This window comes from Stegodyphus dumicola, chromosome 2 (assembly GCF_044657685.1).
Source record: "Stegodyphus dumicola isolate Sdum_Otavi_A_Nest chromosome 2, ASM4465768v1".
Lineage (NCBI taxonomy): Eukaryota > Metazoa > Arthropoda > Arachnida > Araneae > Eresidae > Stegodyphus > Stegodyphus dumicola.
In genome coordinates this window covers 482,643-501,302 of record NC_140769.1, presented here as the reverse complement: position 1 = coordinate 501,302, position 18,660 = coordinate 482,643, and the positions used below count along the sequence as shown (strand labels likewise).

The window sequence follows — 18,660 nt, the reverse complement described above, 5'->3', positions numbered from 1 at the left end:
CAAATCCGCTATTTTGCGAAGTTTGAAGTGTAAACAAGCATGTTCGCCATCACAAAATTCATTAGGCTTAGCTGCACTTAAACAACTTTTAAATTGTTGATAACTCCACAAATATCGCATGCAAATTTACTGCAGGCATAAAAACCTTAACCGGAAGATAAGAACAACATAATTCAATTCATATTTGCAAAGCAAAAAATGCAGAACTTACAAACATATAAGAGTAAAGAACCGGAGATTACTGAACCGGTTAACAGAGTGAATATAATATACAGCCGATTGCAACCAAACTACGATGTGCACATACTACATGTTACAGCAATTCTATATACTAAATTTCATACTAAATAACTAAATTTCAACGTTCTGAGGCTACTCGTTTTTGAGTTATGCGAGATACGTACATACGTACGGACGGAAGACACGAAAAGCTCTCTTCAGAATTCCTTTTAAATCAGTTTTATAATTTTTTTAACTTTTATAATTTTAATTTTATTTTTTGGGGAAAAGAGTCTTTTATTCTGTCCTTACGTACAGATGTCACGCAAAAACATCGTTAAATTGCACTCGATAGCCGTCAAAATGGATATTTTCGTTGAGATATGATACCGGAAATTTTTCGCGATTACAATACTTCTTTTTTACTTCCTACAGGGAAGTAAAAACGTACAGATTTCTGAAAGCATCAACAAGAAGTTGTTTCAGAAACTGCACGGTTGTCTGTTCGTTAACGGAGATTTCACCTCCATTTGGTTTCACCACGCATATTATGCTAGTAGCGTATTCAGCTCGAGTGATCCAATCATTAATTTAATCGGCTTTGGAATTAACCTTATTACGAGGTTATTTGCACCAAACGAGTTATGTACTGCAATATTCGTTCAATTCTTTTGCGAAAGGGAGGAAAACAGGTTATGGATTTACTTGACTTGTTGTTGTTGTTCGAGGGGGTGCCTTTTCCGTATTATCTGGTTCAACCAGAGGGTGTGTCTAACATTATGGAAATGTTTCGATGAAAGCATTCAGAATGAGTCTTTGCCTTCTTCTGTCCTCGAGTGTCGCTTGACCTCATCAAAATTCTATCCGTTAATGCTTGGAATCGACACCCATGTACCCATTTTTTCCCATAACTCTTCCTAATCGTATAATACACTAATTACCTATTTCTAAACTGGGTAATTCTAAGCTCCGAGAAAACATCAGCTCTTTCTTATAACTAATTACTCCAGTAATTAGTTATAAGAACGGTAATAGACGGGAAATAGACGCGATTACGTAACGGGAAATAGACGCGATTACAATACTGCATCCGGATTTTATTTACATGAATATCATTGCAAAACAAACCTTTACGATATCTCCCATAATGGAAACCTTTCCAGTAGAATATAAATAATATATCTTACTTTCTCGCCCTTGTTAGTCCAAAGGAGCCATTTACCCACAGGGGCTATTAATTTCGATTTACCACTTTGCATCAATTCACGACAAGCATTGTTTCATTTTTCGAATGATTGCCTCCCAAAATTCCCGCCCTGTATTATATTTATTTAAAGAAATTAAATTATAAGGTATTTCTCCAGCCTTCTTAACCAGCCTTCGTGGTGTAGTGGTCTGTACGCTCAGAGCGTAATTGAGAGGTCCGCGGTTCGATTTCCGGCGAAAGCGTTGTATGTTTTTCATCTTGCCTGCTTCCAAAATACCTAATGTCTCTACAATGGCCAATCGATCTAAAAGGGTGATGGATGATGACTCTCCACACCCAGTATTTGGCGATTGGCTGCGCTAAAAACTCCAGTCGCCCTTTAAAAGGTATAAGGTATTTCTCCCGCCTTTTTAGCATGCCTTCGTAGTGTTGTGGTCTGCGCGCTGGGCGCGTATTCCAGAGATCCGTGGTTCGATTTCCGCCGAGGGCGTTGCTCATTTTTCATTTCTTCTGCTTCTCAAAAAAAGCCTAATGACTCTACAATTTTATTTTACCTTCTTTTATTTTTTTTTCCCCGCAGTGTGCCATTTTAATATTCTCTCCGCCTAGTCTCTACTTTTTAGTTCTCCCATTCTGATTCTCATGGAATTGATATCATAGCGAGTTCAGGGTTTTTTTCATTCGATTAGTTAGAGAATCGGGGGCTTGCTAACGAAATATAACTAAATGTGACGTAATACGAACTGATTTAACGGTAAAAGTTTAACAGTATGAAGTTCAACAGTAAATATATAATTTCACAATTTTATTATAATCTCACACACACATATATATATATATATACTTCACATTGAAGACTAGAATTCTTGGTTCATTTAGTAGAAAAAAAAAAGATACGATGAATGCGGATTAATGTTCATGAAAATGATGTTTTCTTTCGAGGGCAAATATCACGACTTTTTCTCCTTTTCCGCTATTCCTCTTTGTCAAAAAGGTAAAAATTTGGGTAATTCCTTACGTTCGAGACGTACTTCCTTGCGATATGTCGGAAGAACAAAATCTTCTTGGCATGCTTCTGATCCCTTTCCTGAAAGGAAAAAAGATTTCTTAATAGAGGACAAGAAAGGTCATGATTCATTCATTTTTTGACGGTGAGGTGATAACCTCTTTATCTAAATGAAAAGTTTACGAAGTTCTGCTTACTTACCTTTCTAAAAAGTAGGTAAATTTATTTGACAGAGAATATCAACTTTACTTAAGGGGGCTCGTACATCTTAAAACCCTTAAGATCTTCGAATATATGACTGTTGCAAGAATTGGGATATTTTAGATATTTTAAAAGCAATTGCTTCCAAATTTTAACAGATGGCTACATAATATAGCTGCTTTGGTAACTAGTAACCAGAAAGTTTGTGTTGCCACAAATATTTTTATAATTTAATCTGCTTTGTGACAAAAGTTTTCATGCGTTCACGTCATGTTGTGGAAGCAGGAAAGGTGAAAAATATGGAACGCCTTCTCCGGGAATCGAACCACGGACTTCTGGAATATGCGCCTAGTGTGCAGACCACCACACCAAGAAGGAATGCCAAGAAGGCGGGAGAAATACGTTATATACTCCACCTTTTAAAGGCTGACTGGTGTTTTTAGGGGATCCAATCGACAAATCCTAGATGTGGAGAATCATTATCCACCACGAATTTAGTTCGGACTCCACTGTAGAGACATTAGGTCATTTCGAAGCAGGACATGTGAAAAATGAGCAACGCCTTCGCCGGGAACCGAACCACGGACCTCTGGAATACGCACCCCAGCGTGCAACCACCACACTACGAAGGCATACTAAGAAGGCGGGAGAAATACCTTTTAATGTTTCCACATTGGGCGCATGATATTTTTAAAATGGCTAATAATACATACTTGAAATTTGTCGGAATTCTTTACATGAACACTCTCTTCTAATTGAACCAAAAATCTGATGAATATTTTAATATTAAAAAATTTTAGACATGAAAACATTACAGAATTTTTTAATAAAATACATTTTATAAACTGAACTGCAATTAAAAGAAGAATTTAACATGAAATTCCTAGGATTTTTAGTTCACCGTAGTTTCCAAATATTATAAAAGCTATATATTAAATATATAATTAAATTATGCAACAGAATGTTTTAAATTGTGCGCGCAAGGTGGAAACACGACGTGAACGCATAAAAAATTTTGTCACAAAGCAGATTAAATTATAAAAGCATTTTGGCAATACAAAATTTCTCGTTAATAGTTTAGGAAGCAGCTACATTATGTAGTCAGCTGTAAAAAGTTGGAAGTAATTGCTTTTAAAATAAATAAGTTTTCTCGGTTCTTCCAATAGTCACATATTCGAAGATCCTAATGGTTTTAACGTGTATAAGTTCCCTTAAAGAAAACACTGTATTTCTTCACATATCCCCCCCCGTTTTACTAATTTTATCATACAAAAATCGACAGGGTAAAGTTAATTTAATTTTTAGGGAATCATTTAATTTTCGAAAGAACACAATGAATAAAACGTAGTCGTGGATAAACTATAGGATTACAATATTACTTTATTTAAAAGAAACCTATATTCTAGTAATAATCAGCACAGTCCTATTAACGTTATAATATCTCAAGGGGTTGTCAGACTTTTCAAATTTTGTGTACCACATCAGTATGAAACAAAAATATATGTACACTGCGGAGGAAAGAAAGGGGAGCCAGTTCTATATCTCCCGTTCTACTGGGCCGATTGACGAAATTCAAATTGCGTTTTTCATGTCTCGAAAGCACGACTTAGGATATATATTAGATTTATATATAACATTGTTCTAATATAGATATTTTGACACAAAATCGGACTTTTTCTGAAATGACATGCTAGGTTTTTTTTTTCCATATTTCGATTTTACGATTCAAATGATGCAAAACTGCCAAGTTTTGTAAAAATCGCAGAGTAGTTTTAGAAAAATTAGCTCTCAAAATTTTAGCTCCTCGATGTTAATTTAATTCGATATATATTTATTCATTTCTCTTTTTATAAAATTATTTTCTTTTTCTTTCCGTATTTTGAAATTTAGGTTCATTCCAAATGAAATACGCCCGTTTTTTAAGATTTATTTTTGAAATTTGTATTTTTAAATATTTTTTGTATATTTTTCGAAAAACATTTTGTATAAAATTTCTATAAAATTTTTAACATCCTCTTTAAGAAGATGTATTTCTAGGCACACCTGCAAAAAATTAGAGTGTTTTATTTAAAATTTTCTGAGATGTACATGAATTTACATATTGGAGCGTTTTGAAATTTGGCATCCTTTCTTTGAACGCCAAACGATAATACGCAATATGTATAAATTATTTGAAAGTATGAACGATGACTTTTTCCCGCTCGTCTACAATGGGGGGAAGGGGGGGAAGGAAAATAGGTTGGTATAAATTAAGAAGTTCGCCAAGTGACTTATTCTTGGCACAAACTGAAAAAAAAAATGTGCCAAGATAAATTTTTAAATTTCTCAATAAATTTCACATCAAATTTTACAAAATTTAATATTTAGGCATAATTTGAATCGTAGAATCCAATAATAGGAAAAAAATTGGCATGTCATTTCAGAAAAATTCCAATTTTGTGTGAAAATACCTATGTTAGAATGACGCTATATATAAATGTAATATATATCCTAGGTTGCGCAATTTGAATATCGTCAATTGGCCCAGTAGAACGGGGGATATAGAACTGTCCTCCAACTTTATTTCTCAGTTTACCACTATAAAAGTATTTCGCCACTGAAAATCAATGCATTTTAAATGAAGTGTGTGTAATCAAACAATAAAACCCTTTATCTTATTTAATTTATCTTATTTAATTATATTCGTAAATGAAGATTTTACATGACATTAAAATATAAATAAGCATACTGGATTGCCGCTACGATTCTTGGAAATTGTAAAGTCGGGAAATTGTTCGAAGCTCTTGGAAAAGTCTCCATTTCAACATTAAAGCTAGAGTCGTAAAAGTTCAAAAACTTTGAAAATATATGCTTTTCAGAATAATAAAGATTAAAACAAAATGTTAATAAGGGGCGCAATTTGACATTCACTTTGAACATTCATTTAATTTTTTTCTGTAAAAATTGTACCACTAAAATTATTGTAATGTACCACCAGTGGTACATGTACCACAGTTTGTGAACCGGTGCAATATCTAGTCAGATATCTTTATTTCGTAATCCCTGGGACTCTGCTAGTCATGCTTCGCTGAGATGGATGGGGCTTCTGTTAGGCTGGTATACCGTTCAACAGTTATAAAGGAAAGGTGCGGCGTGATCTTCGCAGGTTTGCCAGGATTTTCCTTGTTAGTAAGACGAAAACAAGCCCTACGTGGACGAATCCATTTTAACATGTAGGGGAACTCGTCCACCGAAAGCATTAATGGAAAAATGATGCGAATGCATTAATCTATGTAATGATCTGGGAAGCAGTGAAATCCGGTATTTTGAGTAAATACGATATATATTTTTTAAAAACTGAAGTTACTCATAACATGTTTTGGGAGTTGTGATTACTTTTCCCATGCGATGCTAATTACTTTTCTTGTTTGATTCACCGATCAGTTTCTACACCATTTTGGGACGACTGTATAGTTTTATAAAAAAAGAATAAGTGTGTTGAAAAAAAATGTTTCAATAAAAAACCTAAATACAGTTTAAAAACATAAATTTCGTGTTAGATTCTAGCTGGAAAAAATTATTTTCTTTTAAACAAGCTGTTCTAAAAAAATTTACTCAAGGAGTGCAAAATAAATAATTCCTTACTACTTCTTTTTTGCATCCCCCCCCCAAAAAAATTCCCTTTCTCCACAATAGATGGCAGCACCAAAGGTTTAATATGAAAACGTCTTTCCGAATTAGTTTCTCTCTCTTTATTTGAGTATTTTTCCGAGACAGCGGCAAAATAGGTACTTTATGACTTTCTTTATTTGAGAAATAACACCGCAATGATTTCCTCTTAAAGCCTTATCTCCGTCACTATGCACTTATTCCAAGGAATATCATTCTCAGACATAAAATTGCCAATTTCTCTGAAAGTTTCATTTGCAGTTGCTCTCTCATGAAGAGATTCACAAATAATGCGGTCATTCATTTATCTTCTTTTAAACGTATTTGAAGTAATAATTCAACAATGTTCGTTATACCAGTACTTTATCCAACTGCAATTAGAAATATTCACAGTTTTATTTTTTAAATGTCTCCTTTATGGAAATTGCCATTTCATAAATTCGTCATCTTACTGTATCATTTGATAGCGGAATATTATTAAGTTCATTAGCCGCGTTTTCATTTAATAATGTTAAAACGATATCTTTAGCTGTTGGTAATTTAATGTTTTCTTCATTAGTTTGAGCCCGCCCATCTTGGCAATTCCTAGGCTTGCTAGGTAACTAGCTTCCAAAGCTTTTAACTTGAAGTAACAAAACCTTTCATTACTTGTTTACTATTTTTGAACTCCTATAATTTCCTCTTAAAATGTTCTTCAGGTTTATCCTTTAAATTGAGATGCTTAGATTCAAGAAGTGATGCTTCATGCTTTCAAGAAACGATGTTCTCATACTTCTTCTTCATGAGAGTGGAACTGCAAATGAAATTTTCAGAGTAATTGGTAATTTGAGGTCTGCTGTTATTGTTCGCAACCAGAATCTTTCTCCTTTTTTGGACTTAAATCATACAGTTTATAATACTGTTGTTTTCGACATAAAAATCAATGGATCTGACTTGATTATTTGTTCCGCTTATTTCGAGCCCCAAACTAATATTGACATAGAACTATTAAAAATTTCACAAATTTTAACGATGAAAAAAATCATGTAATTTTTTATGTGGTATGGATTCGAATAGCAAATCAGAGATTTGGCATAGTCCTATTACTGATGCTAGAGGAACGAAACTTAGTGATTTTATTAGTGCGAATCATTTGTTTCTACTTAATGAAAATCGCGGACCTACTTTCTGTTCCACGCAAGGCTCGAGTTATATTGACCTTACGCTTTGTAGCTTACGACTGCTGCCATACGTTCAAGGTTGGGATATCTCTGAGGAAGATTCTCTTTCTGACCATAAAATGATTATCTTTGAACTTGTTTTATGCCGTCCGATTATATATTCTAATTTGTGTACTTTTAATTTAAAAAGAGCGAACTGGTTTTTATTTACTGAACTTTGTTAGAGAGAATTGTGTAACTTGAATATCCTTCTTAACAGTTGCTCTGATTGTATTGCATTAGAAAATATTGTAAACAGACTTTCTACCGTTGTTTTTAATTGTGCTTTACTTTCAATTCCGATGAAGAAAAGTAAGAAGAATGGAGTCCCTTGGTGGTCTAAGGAAATTGATTGTTATAGAAAGTATGTAAATGCTGCTAGCCGTAGATTCCAGAGAGAAAGAAACTGTCTTCTTAAAAATATTTATAAAATTAAATATTTCGAATTGCGGCATAAGTACAAGGCTAAATTAGCTAATGCTAAGCTTGAGTCGTGGAGAAATTTTCTCTCAACTATTACTGTTCACAATGTCTGGAAATCTATATATAAGTATGGGGTTAAGACCAATTTTGCGAAAAGGATTGAGATTTCGGGAATTAAACTCCCGGATGGCAGTGTTACTTCGAGTTTGAGTGATACAATTGTTGCTATAATGACAGAGAATTTCCCAAGAGATAATGCGCGTGATGATAGAAATTCTCATAGAACTATGCGCACCGAGTCTGATGGACCTTATATTTCTTTTATGGACTGTCCGTTCTCTACTTCAGAAGTTAACAGTGTTATTAAAAATCTCAAGAAGAACAAATCACCTGGGCTTGACTCTCTTTCTAATGAAATTGTACAGCACTTTCATGCGGTGGATAGGGGCCCACCAGCGGCCAAGCGGTAAAGTCGCTGAACACTGGTAGTTCGATCCGAGGTTCGAATCCCGCGAACGGGCTGGCTGCATGGGTGTTTTCGTGGTTTTCCCCATGTGTAACGTGTATACGAGCCAGTTTCCCTTAGAAAGTCCTCCACGAAAGGCATCCCTCTCCTTAGGCAGATAGCCCTAGTGTGCTTTGCCATAATTAAATACACCACACCATGCGGTGGATAGCACATTTCTACACAGACTTTTCAACCTTTGTTTACAATTAGCAGTTTTTCCAGCACAATGGAAGAGAGCTCGGGTTGTTTTGATTCCTAAAACTTTAGATACAAGAACCCCTTATCTTGATAATATTAGATGCATTAGTCTTTTGCCTACTTTGGGAAAATGTTTTGAAACTCTCTTCATTAACAGAATAAATTGGTATTTGAGACAAAAATGCTTTTATAATGATTCTCAGTTCGGATTTACTCCTCGGAAGTCCGCTGAAGACGCCATTATTCGCCTTTGTAATATCTTGCAGTGTGCAAAGAAAATGAAGTATACTACACTTCTTATTTTCCTGGATTTCAAAGGAGCTTTTGATAATGCTTGGTGGCCATCTATCTTAAAAATTTTAAAAGATGCTGGTATACCACATAATATCTATAACCTTCTTAAAAGCTTCTTGAACGAGAGGGCTGCTGAGCTTCAGCTTGGGAACGAAGCTAAGGTTTATTCTCTAGAAAAAGGCTGTCCTCAAGTCTCTGTATCCGGACCTACTCTTTGGAACACAATCATAAATGATCTTTTAAGTCATCTCGACGGTTGTTTAAAAATTGCGTTTGCAGACGACTTACTATTAATTTTCCAAGGAAGGATTTTGAATAACATTCTTTTGAGAGCACATGAAGTTCTAGATTTTGTCTCCAGTTGGGCGTTTTCTCATAAACTCACTTTCAATCCTTCAAAAAGTAAAGCTATGCTTGTTCCCTGTACGTTTGGTGAACAAAATATTGCTTCTTTGATGCTCGATAATTCTCCGTTGGAATTTGTAGAAAATGTTAAATATCTTGGTGTCATTCTTGACCAAAAATTAACATGGAAAAAGCACATTGAATTCCTTTCTGCTAAATGTGAAAAAATTATTAATGGCTTTCACCGAATTGCCAAAAATACTTTTGGGGTAAGCTACGATGTTAAGAAACTCATGTATAAGCAGTGTATTGTACCTTTCATTTCGTACGGCTGTCGTGCTTGGGGACATGCTCTTGCCAAGAAGGTTAACAAAAGAAATTTAAGAAAGATTCAACGGAGAATTCTTCTTCGTATTATTAGTGGTTATAGAACCTTAAGCTATGAGGCTACTTTTGTCCTTGCAGGAGTTCCGTCTATTGATTTTGAAATTGCATATAAGAATAATATTTTTGAGTCATTGGCAACTCATGCTTCGGAAGACTGTATTAATGGAATTGTCCCCTTCACTGATCTTCCTCATCCCGCTTCTTTAGAACCCATAAATTTCTGCGATTATAAAGATACTGCTGAAATAAGTTTTCATATGGTTTTCTTTACAGATGGCAGCAAGATGAACAACAAGGTTGGCCTTGCATTTGTTCTTTTTGAAGGCCATTTCGAGATTTGTTTTCTTAGACACCGTATACGGAATGAATGTACAGATTTTCAAGCAGAACTTCTGTGCATTTATCTTGCTGCCAAATGGATCCAGGATCATGGGACAACATCCTCAAAGTACCTTATTTGTTCTGATTCACTTTCTTCTCTTCAACTTTTGAACAGTATTATCAGCTGCGATAAATTAGTTATCGAAACCCTAGTAACTGTTAGTTCACTTAGAATTAGAGGTATTGATATCTGCTTTGCTTATGTGCGTGCTCATCATCGTTTCTACGGAAATGAAAGAGCTGATTTCTTAGCTAAAGATGCCTTAAATTTACCCATTGATATCAACATTAGCATTCCAAAGAGTTATTGGAAGTCCTTTCATTATAAAAAGCTGTTAGCTATGGGGAATGAGGAATACATTTCATCTTGTAATGCTGAAGTCACCAAAAAGTTCCTTCCTTCTGTTTACCATAGACTGAATTCCGAGTCTTTCCTCTCGTTAAATTTTAAAGTGTCTCAGTTTTTATCTGGTCACGGTAAATTTGCAAGTTATCTGTTTCGTTTTAATCTACGATCAAACAATTTATGTGAATGTTCAAAAAGAGTTCCTCAGGATGTGGAACATTTGATTTTCTCGTGCCCTACATTTGATGGCCCTAGATTATGCTTACAGAACGATTTGAAAATGTTCGGAGTGACTTGACCAGTGAACTTATCTGTTTTCGTGAAGTCCAGACTGCTGTTCTCTGCTTTTGTTCGCTTTATTTATGCATGTAATTTTTAATGTTTATTTTTAAATGTAACCTTTAATGTTCTAGTTAACTTACTTCTGTAAGCCCCATGTTGTACATATGTGGTGCACGGGGAGTCTGTATGTTCTCAAAGGAAAAAAAAAAAAAAAAAAAAGGAGCAATTTGCCCTGAAGGACTATTAATTTCGTTTTGGCACTTTGCGACGAAAACTTTAAAAGACTGTATCGTTTTTCAAATCGTTGCCACCATATATTATCGCTCTGTATTATATTTGAAGAAATTAAATAATGAAGAATCCGCATAAATTTTTCTCGCATTGTGATAAAACAACGATACCTAGAGTCATCCAGTTTTGAATGACGTAATCCTACCGCGAATATGGGCATCTGGAAGCCCAAATTTGAAATTTATTTATTACCAATTTCATATTTTGTAAAACTTGAACGAATTTTTCATTAACAAACTCAAGGATTTCAAAGCGAGCGATGGCCACGTTGTGCAGAAAAAACATTTTTATCTCCAACCCACGAGACTGTGTCGGAAATTCTAAAGATATGCTCAATTTGAAATTATTTTGGATATTGCTGTTGAACTGAATTTTATGATTTAAGTGTGAAGAACATGATATTTAATAAATAAAGGTAACACATAAAACGTTTAAAAAACCCCTTTGGACGTAATTTAAAGACTGAAACCTTTCAGTTTTTTCCAATATTCTTAGTGGTAGTAGATTGTGCTAGATCCGTCACGTGGACGCTCTTCAGCTGTTGACGACGATGATTTGAAGACTTTAGTTGAAAAACACACGTGCATAACTGTTCGAGAGCTTGGCGTAAGCAAAATAACGATTCCCGATCACTTGAATCGTATAGGAAAGTCAAAGAAGCTCTGTAAGTGGGTGCCTCACGATTTGAAGCGAAAATAAAAAAATTGCCGTTTTAAAATGTCGTCTGCTCTTTTTCTTCGCAACAAAAACGACCTTTTTCTTGATCGAATTACTACGTGCGATGAAAAGTTGATTCTCTCCAACACCTGGCGACACTCAGCTCAGTGGTTGGACCACGATCAGACACCACAAGACTTTCCAAAGCCAAATTTGCTCCAAAAGAAAATTATGGTGACTGTTTGGTGGTCTGAGGCCGGTATCATCCACTACAGCTTCCTAAATCTGGGCGAAACGATTACGGCAAATACGTACTGTCAGCAAATCAACGAAATGTACCAAAATTTGCAACGCATGTGCTCGCATTGGTCAACAGAAAGCGGCCAGTTCTTCTCCATGACGATGCTCGGCCGCACGTCGTGCAACTAACCCTATAGAAATTGGACGAATTGGGATACGAGACTCTCCTTCTTCCCCCATATTCGCCTGACCTCTCGCCGACCGAGAGGACATCAAACATCTGGAGGATTCAAACATCTGGGTAACATTCTGCAGAAGAAATGCTTCAGAAACCAAGACGAAGTCAAAGACACCTTTGACAACTTTATCGCGTCCAGAACTCCAGAATTTTATTCTACCGGCATAAATAAACTTATGTCTCATTGGCAAAAAAGCGTTGATTTGGGTGCTGCTTATTTTGATTAATAAAATTGTTTTTGAGTTGAGTTATGATACGAAAAAATACAAAAAAATAAATTTTATATATATATTTTATATATATATTTTCGTATATATATATATATATATTAATAAAATAAATTTTAAATATATAGGTTAAAAACCTGCATTATTTTCCGGACAATCTAATATTACGAGCTCTTCAAAACAAAGGACGATATTCTCAAATCGCCTAGAAAAATAAGGAATACAAAGCAATAATAAGGCAAAATACCTGTTGTCAGAGACAGCGAGTCGACGAAAGAAAAAAAAAAAAAAAAAAAAAAAGATTCTAATTGAAAATAGAACTTTATGAATCCGGAAATAGTGTTAACATAAACTGTAGATATGCTAATAAATCGATCAACCCTAAACGAATTAATGAGATACTGTGATCCTTTTATAGGAACTTATTTTTATTTCCTATTAAATGCAACATCCATTTCTATTATTTGATTTTAAAATATCATTTATGACAAGTTTTGTTACGTCTATGGCTAAAAGAATATTGGTGAAAATAAAAATGGGTTATTTTGCTAAAGACTAAGACCGGCTATTGAACTTGAACAAACAACTGAACAAAGCTCAGATTGCATAAATTTACGAGTATTAGAAAAGAAACTTGAACGACATGTTGGGATATTTAACCTCTTCGTCGCCCGTAACGAGTTTAGCGCGTTCAAGTGAACTTCCGCAGGGCGGCCGTAACGAGCCCCAAGCGTTCTTCTACATTTTAAAACGCTTTCTAAATGTTTACTTGTTTGAGTTTTTATTTTTGTTTGTTCTAATACCTCCTAGAGGGTAGCACTCATCAGGCATTCTGTTTCTAATCGAATTTACCTCGGGTTTTATGAATATTCGCACCATTTTACATAAGGTACAAGACAGCGAGAGATGGCTTCAACGTCAATTCAGCAGAAAAAAGAGGAAAAGTGAGGTTGTGAATTGGAAAGACTAGAAGGATATACGTTTGACGAGTACAGTCCATAATAAATCGATGATGGATGTTGGAACACGGAAAAGAACTGTAAAAAAAAAATATTAATTGTAAAAGATTACAACAAGAAAATGGGAAAAGTGGACCGCCTGGATCAGATGTTATCCAATTATTCTGCTGTTAGAAATAAGCAGAGGTATTATTACTTTTCCATTATGCTTTATTTCCTTATAATTTTACTTAATATTCATTGACATTCAATTACTACGAAAGTCATGTAAAGTTATGATGTACAGAGAAAACAACATTACTCGCTACAAAAAACAGATGGCCGCCGAGGGAAAATTTTCGCTGACGGGAGAGGACGGCGAAAGGGTTAATTTTTGAATTTAATAGTTAAAAATACTTTACTTCTTTGCGTATCCTCTTTTTTCTCTTTTTTCCCCCTGTTTTTGTGTTTCTTGACGCGGAATTTCGTGATTTAGACAGTGAAAGTGACGAGGAATTATTTCGACATAGAAGAAATCGAGTTTTTCCAATACCATCACCTAGCGACTCCGAAGACAGTGACGATGAAGTCAACAACATATGTCAAAGTCAACAACAACAATGGTCAACAACTGATAATGTACCAATTATTGAACAATTCCTCGGACAAGGTGAAGTTTTTGTAATGCCAGTTAATTCAGAAAGTGTAATAGATGTGGTTAAGCTATTTATTGGAGATGACTTATTTGAATATATGGCAACGGAAACCAATCGGTATCGCGAACAAAACCCAGATGCATTTCGAGACAGAGCAAAATCTGTGAAGTGGAAGGATGTGAATATGGTAGATTTAAAAAAAATGCTCGGACTACTTCTCCTAATGGAACGAGTTCGTAAAGATACAAGAGACGAATATTGGTCTACAGATAAAACTATTCAAACTCCGAGTTTCGCGGAAGTAATGAGCAGGGATAGATTTAGACAGATATGGTATGCGTGGCATTTCTCTAATAATGATGAAAGAGATGACAGAGATCGCCTGAAAAAAATCCGACCGATTATATCTTACTTCTTACTTAAATTTCAAGAGGTTTATAAGCCAGAGAGAGAGTTATCACTGGATGAGAGCATCATGCCATGGAGGAGCCGTTTGTCATTTAAAGTTTATAATGCATCAAAAATTATAAAGTATGGTTTACTTATAAGAATGGTGTGTGAAGCTAAAACGGGATACATTTGTAATTTTCGCATATACTGTGGTGAAGGAAGTCGTTTGCAAGAAACGATTTTAAATCTGCTTGAACCCTATTCCAACTTATGGCATCACATATACATGGACAATTATTACAATAGTGTTGCCCCTTGTGAATTACTTTTACAGAATAGTTTTCGGACTTGCGGCACTATTCGGATAAACAGAGGCCTTCCCAGTTATTTGAAAAATCCTAAACTAGCAAAGGGGGGATCTATATTTCGTCGCCGCCAGAATATTTTACTACAATGTTGGAAATCAAAAAGAACAGTCCGAATGATTTCAACTATACATTCAGCTGACATTGCGGAAAGCCATAATATTAACTGGGTAACAAAACAAAGAATTTGGCAGCCAATATGCGTAATTGATTATAATAAATACATGAAAGGTGTTGATCGCGCTGACCAATGCTTATCCTATTACTCGATTGTGCGTCGTAAAAATAAATGGACGAAACGAGGTGTAATGTTTTTTATCAATTGTGCGTTATTTAATGCGTTTAGAGGTTTTAAAGCATTAAATCCACATTCAAAAAAACGTATAAGATGTTTTTACATGATGTTGCAAGAAATGGATTAGCGAAGCTCTTCCTAGCAATAGAGATGATCCTGTACAAGGTACATCCGCTACGTCCAGCAGAAGTGATCCTCCAGGGAGGTTATCAAAAGATCCCAAAAGGCATAAATTGGTTAAAATTACCACTGGTGGAACAAAATTGAAACCTCAAAGACAGTGTCGCGTATGTGCCGCACATAAGAAAAAAAGTTTAACGTGTTATATGTGTGAATTTTGTAAAGTGTCGCTGCATCGGGCAGATTGTTTCTTCAAATATCACACTCAAGAAAAATATTAGGAACTAGCCTTGACTACACCAAACTTTATAAACTAGTATATTGTCCTGTATATATATATATATATCCTATAAAATAAACCGCTAACGGCGATATAATATATATATATTGTATATATATTTGTAACTATTTAAGGATTTAAATGAACTGTATATTTGCTTGCATACTTTTTTTTACATATGGGAGAAAGTGCAGAATCGTCCACTGCTTGGCGCGTTTTTAAGAATTGCACGTGCTCGGTATCCATGTACACATCGCCCTATTTTTCACTTTAAAAAACATCAGAGAATTGCACAAACTAGGCATTGCGCACTTTCTTGACTTTATCCATGTACACATCGACCAATTTTCGCTTAAAAAGACATAAAAAATTGACAAAAATTCAGTTCTTCTTACTCTTGTAAAAAGCGCCAAACAAACGCCAAAAAAATAAGTGGGCGATTCCGCACTTTAGCCTATGTATATATTATCGGGCTATTTTATTTTGCTCCCGTTGAATCAGGAACAACGGCCTATAATTCTAATGGCTTTATATTTTTTTAATGTTTATTGTATTGTTTTTTTGTATAATTTTGTACATAAGAAATTCGACAGTAATATTGTATTTTTATAAAACAAGTGAGTGATGCATAATCTCACGAATTCTGAAATATACTTATCAAATATAAAAATATAAATTAATGTATATAAAATATAGTTCCAGATAAGACCCAATACCAAATTTTGCAAAAATCTAACCATTACTTTTACGTCTATCAAGTTTATTTTCACACGCATATATTTCGCTTAGCTGGCAAATTAGCCCGCTACGCAGCACTGTCCGATACGGACCGCTCATAATGTGTTAATAAATACACATCAAATTCAATTAACATTGAGGAGCTAAAATTTTCAGAGCTAAGTTTTTAAAAACTACTCGTGCGATTTTTACAAAACTTGGCAGTTTGGCATACTTTGAATCGTAGAATCTACTTGGCCAACAGCGCATAAACCACAATAGAATAAATACATTCTTTAAAATTCACTCTATTTGTTTACTCTAATACCCGTAAGAACAACAACCCGTAAGAATACAACAGTAAGAAAACCGAGAGGGGAAAATTATGCGAATTATTTGATATCGGAAGGAAGAAAGTAACAGTACCCATTCAGTCATAAACTACAGCTAACGATCAGAATATCATTTCTTCAAACGAAAACGTACATTTCAATAAAAACACATACAGGATATCTTTATTTTTAACTAGCGAAAGTACCTAATGGCAGTTAGATTGAGAGTAATGCATCTAACAACAGACAGAACGATACCGGTGTAATCCTTCTAAAATAACGATGCAAAAATACGATTCATAGTCATATACATTTTTCAGTCGGATGCGATATAGAACCCACATAAAAAATTTCGATAGAAAAATAAGGTAATTTTCCCCTCATTATATCGGCAGGAATGGTGAGCAGTTTTTAATGATTTTTGTCTTTCTAATCAAATGTTCGCAAAGGCTCAAATTCCATCCAATATTTCTCCTACATTCACTTTTAGTCGATTCAATGTGGCAAGAAATGGATCATAATTGATCAGAAATCAAAAACGCAAACACACAAACAGGCATTCTTCTTTGTATGTATAGATTTTGTAAAATTTAGAAATTTTTTATTAATAACAAACTCAACGATTTGAAAGCGAGCAGTTGCAAATTTTTTCGAGATAAAGAATTTTTATCTCCAACGCGCAAGACTGTTGCCACTCAGAAAAATGAGTGTTTTCAGAGTTTTTAATTAATATCTCGGCTTATTAAAGTCGTACGAAGATGGGAATAGTCGAAATGGCTTCCTTAGAAATTTTGGAAACGGGAATAATGCGTTTAATGTTTGATAATTCTATTTTTATTTTACTGTAAAACTTCGACATTTTTTATTTTACAAACTCTAGGATTTGAAAGCGAGCAGTGGCAACAACTTTTCGAAATAAATCAGATTTCATCTCCAGTTTGCGAGACTGTTGCCACTCGGAAGAATGACGGCGAAAATGATCGTTTTTCCGAGTTTTTAATTAATATCTCTGATTTTAGCTAATTTATTTTTGGAAAAAAAGCGACGTCGACCTTTTCCAGGACGCAAAAAAGAATTAGAAAGATTGGTGACGATAGCTGCAGTAGTGACTGAGTTATTAGAGTGCAAATAAACAAACCTTCTTCTTTATATATATATATATAGATAGATAGATAGATAGACAGATAGACTTCCTGTTAACTGGAAACTTGGCGTTTCTTAATGCTGTCTTCGCTGCTGCTTAGGCCACACGATAATTAATTAGAATACATAATAATTTATAATTAAATAATAATAATAATTATGATCTCATCAATATAATAATTTTCTCTCATCCATAATTAATTAGAGACAGGGAATGTGCTGTTTACTCTTCAAAGTCGTAAACTGAATGCGAGTCCGTGTTCGCTTCGTCCTATTGGCTCGGTTCTTGCGCATGCTCGACACGAAGTTAAACAATTATAGAAACATTAGGCACTTTTTTGAAAGCAAGGAGAGACGAAAAATGAACAACGCCTTTGCCGGTACTCGAACCACTGGCCTCTCGAATACGCGCCGAGCGTGCTGTCCACTACACTACGAAGGCATGCTAAGAAGGCGAGAGAAATACCTTATATACTCCCCCTTTTATAAGGTGATTGGGGATTAGGGGACCCACATCCTTTTAGTTAGGGCGCCACTGTAGAGACATTAGGTTATTTTGAAGCGCGAAATGTGAAAAATGAGCAGTGCCCTCGCCGGGACTCAAACCACGGACCTCTCGAATACGCGACGAACATGAAAACCATTATACCACGAAGGCATCTAAGAAGGCGGGAGAAATACCTTATACATTTCGAAAGGAAAAGTTCGTCGTAACATGCGCATGTAGTTTACGACGGGTTTATCTAGCTTAGTAAGGCAAAACCAATCACTACGTAGACGAATCCATTCTAAAATTTAGGGGTGCTCGTTCTTAAGGGGATGATAACGCCGGTACTTTTGGAATTTTCTGAAGATGACCTTAAAAACCTTGGAGATGAAATACGGTTACAAAATTCAAACAAGAGTTTTCTTACCCACAATTATGTTGTAGCATCCTGCACCGATTGATGTACAGGTGTCCATCAGAACCGCAGACGGGATCGTAGAAGGGAAGACAAACTTCGGGACATTTTGGAACTTGCACGCAACTCTCCATTGCTACTGCCACCACTCCTTCACTAATATTGAGAATGGAAAATATTTTCACGTTACTTCATTCAGTTAAATTTCTGAAACTAACTGCACTT

At 35.0% G+C, this 18,660-nt stretch overlaps 2 protein-coding genes across 4 annotated transcripts in view; one reads left to right on the top strand and one right to left on the bottom strand.

Moving 5' to 3' along the window:
- Window positions 1-18,660, top strand: part of LOC118201817 (flavin-containing monooxygenase 5-like) — a 210,149-nt gene that overhangs the window by 32,058 nt on the left and 159,431 nt on the right. The gene's annotated exons all lie outside the window — the stretch shown is intronic.
- The window catches only part of LOC118201794 (uncharacterized), a 62,336-nt gene continuing 45,892 nt past the window's right edge, over window positions 2,217-18,660 (bottom strand). For 2 of the 3 annotated variants that reach the window (XM_085810372.1, XM_085810374.1), the window contains 2 exons: window positions 18,448-18,597; window positions 2,217-2,513 (listed from right to left, as the gene is read on the bottom strand). In XM_085810372.1, coding sequence (XP_085666498.1) covers window positions 2,441-2,513; window positions 18,448-18,597 — 223 coding nt within the window. In that variant the 3' untranslated portion in view covers window positions 2,217-2,440. The remainder of the gene's footprint in view (window positions 2,514-18,447; window positions 18,598-18,660) is intronic. The other variant, XM_085810373.1, reaches the window with a different exon arrangement.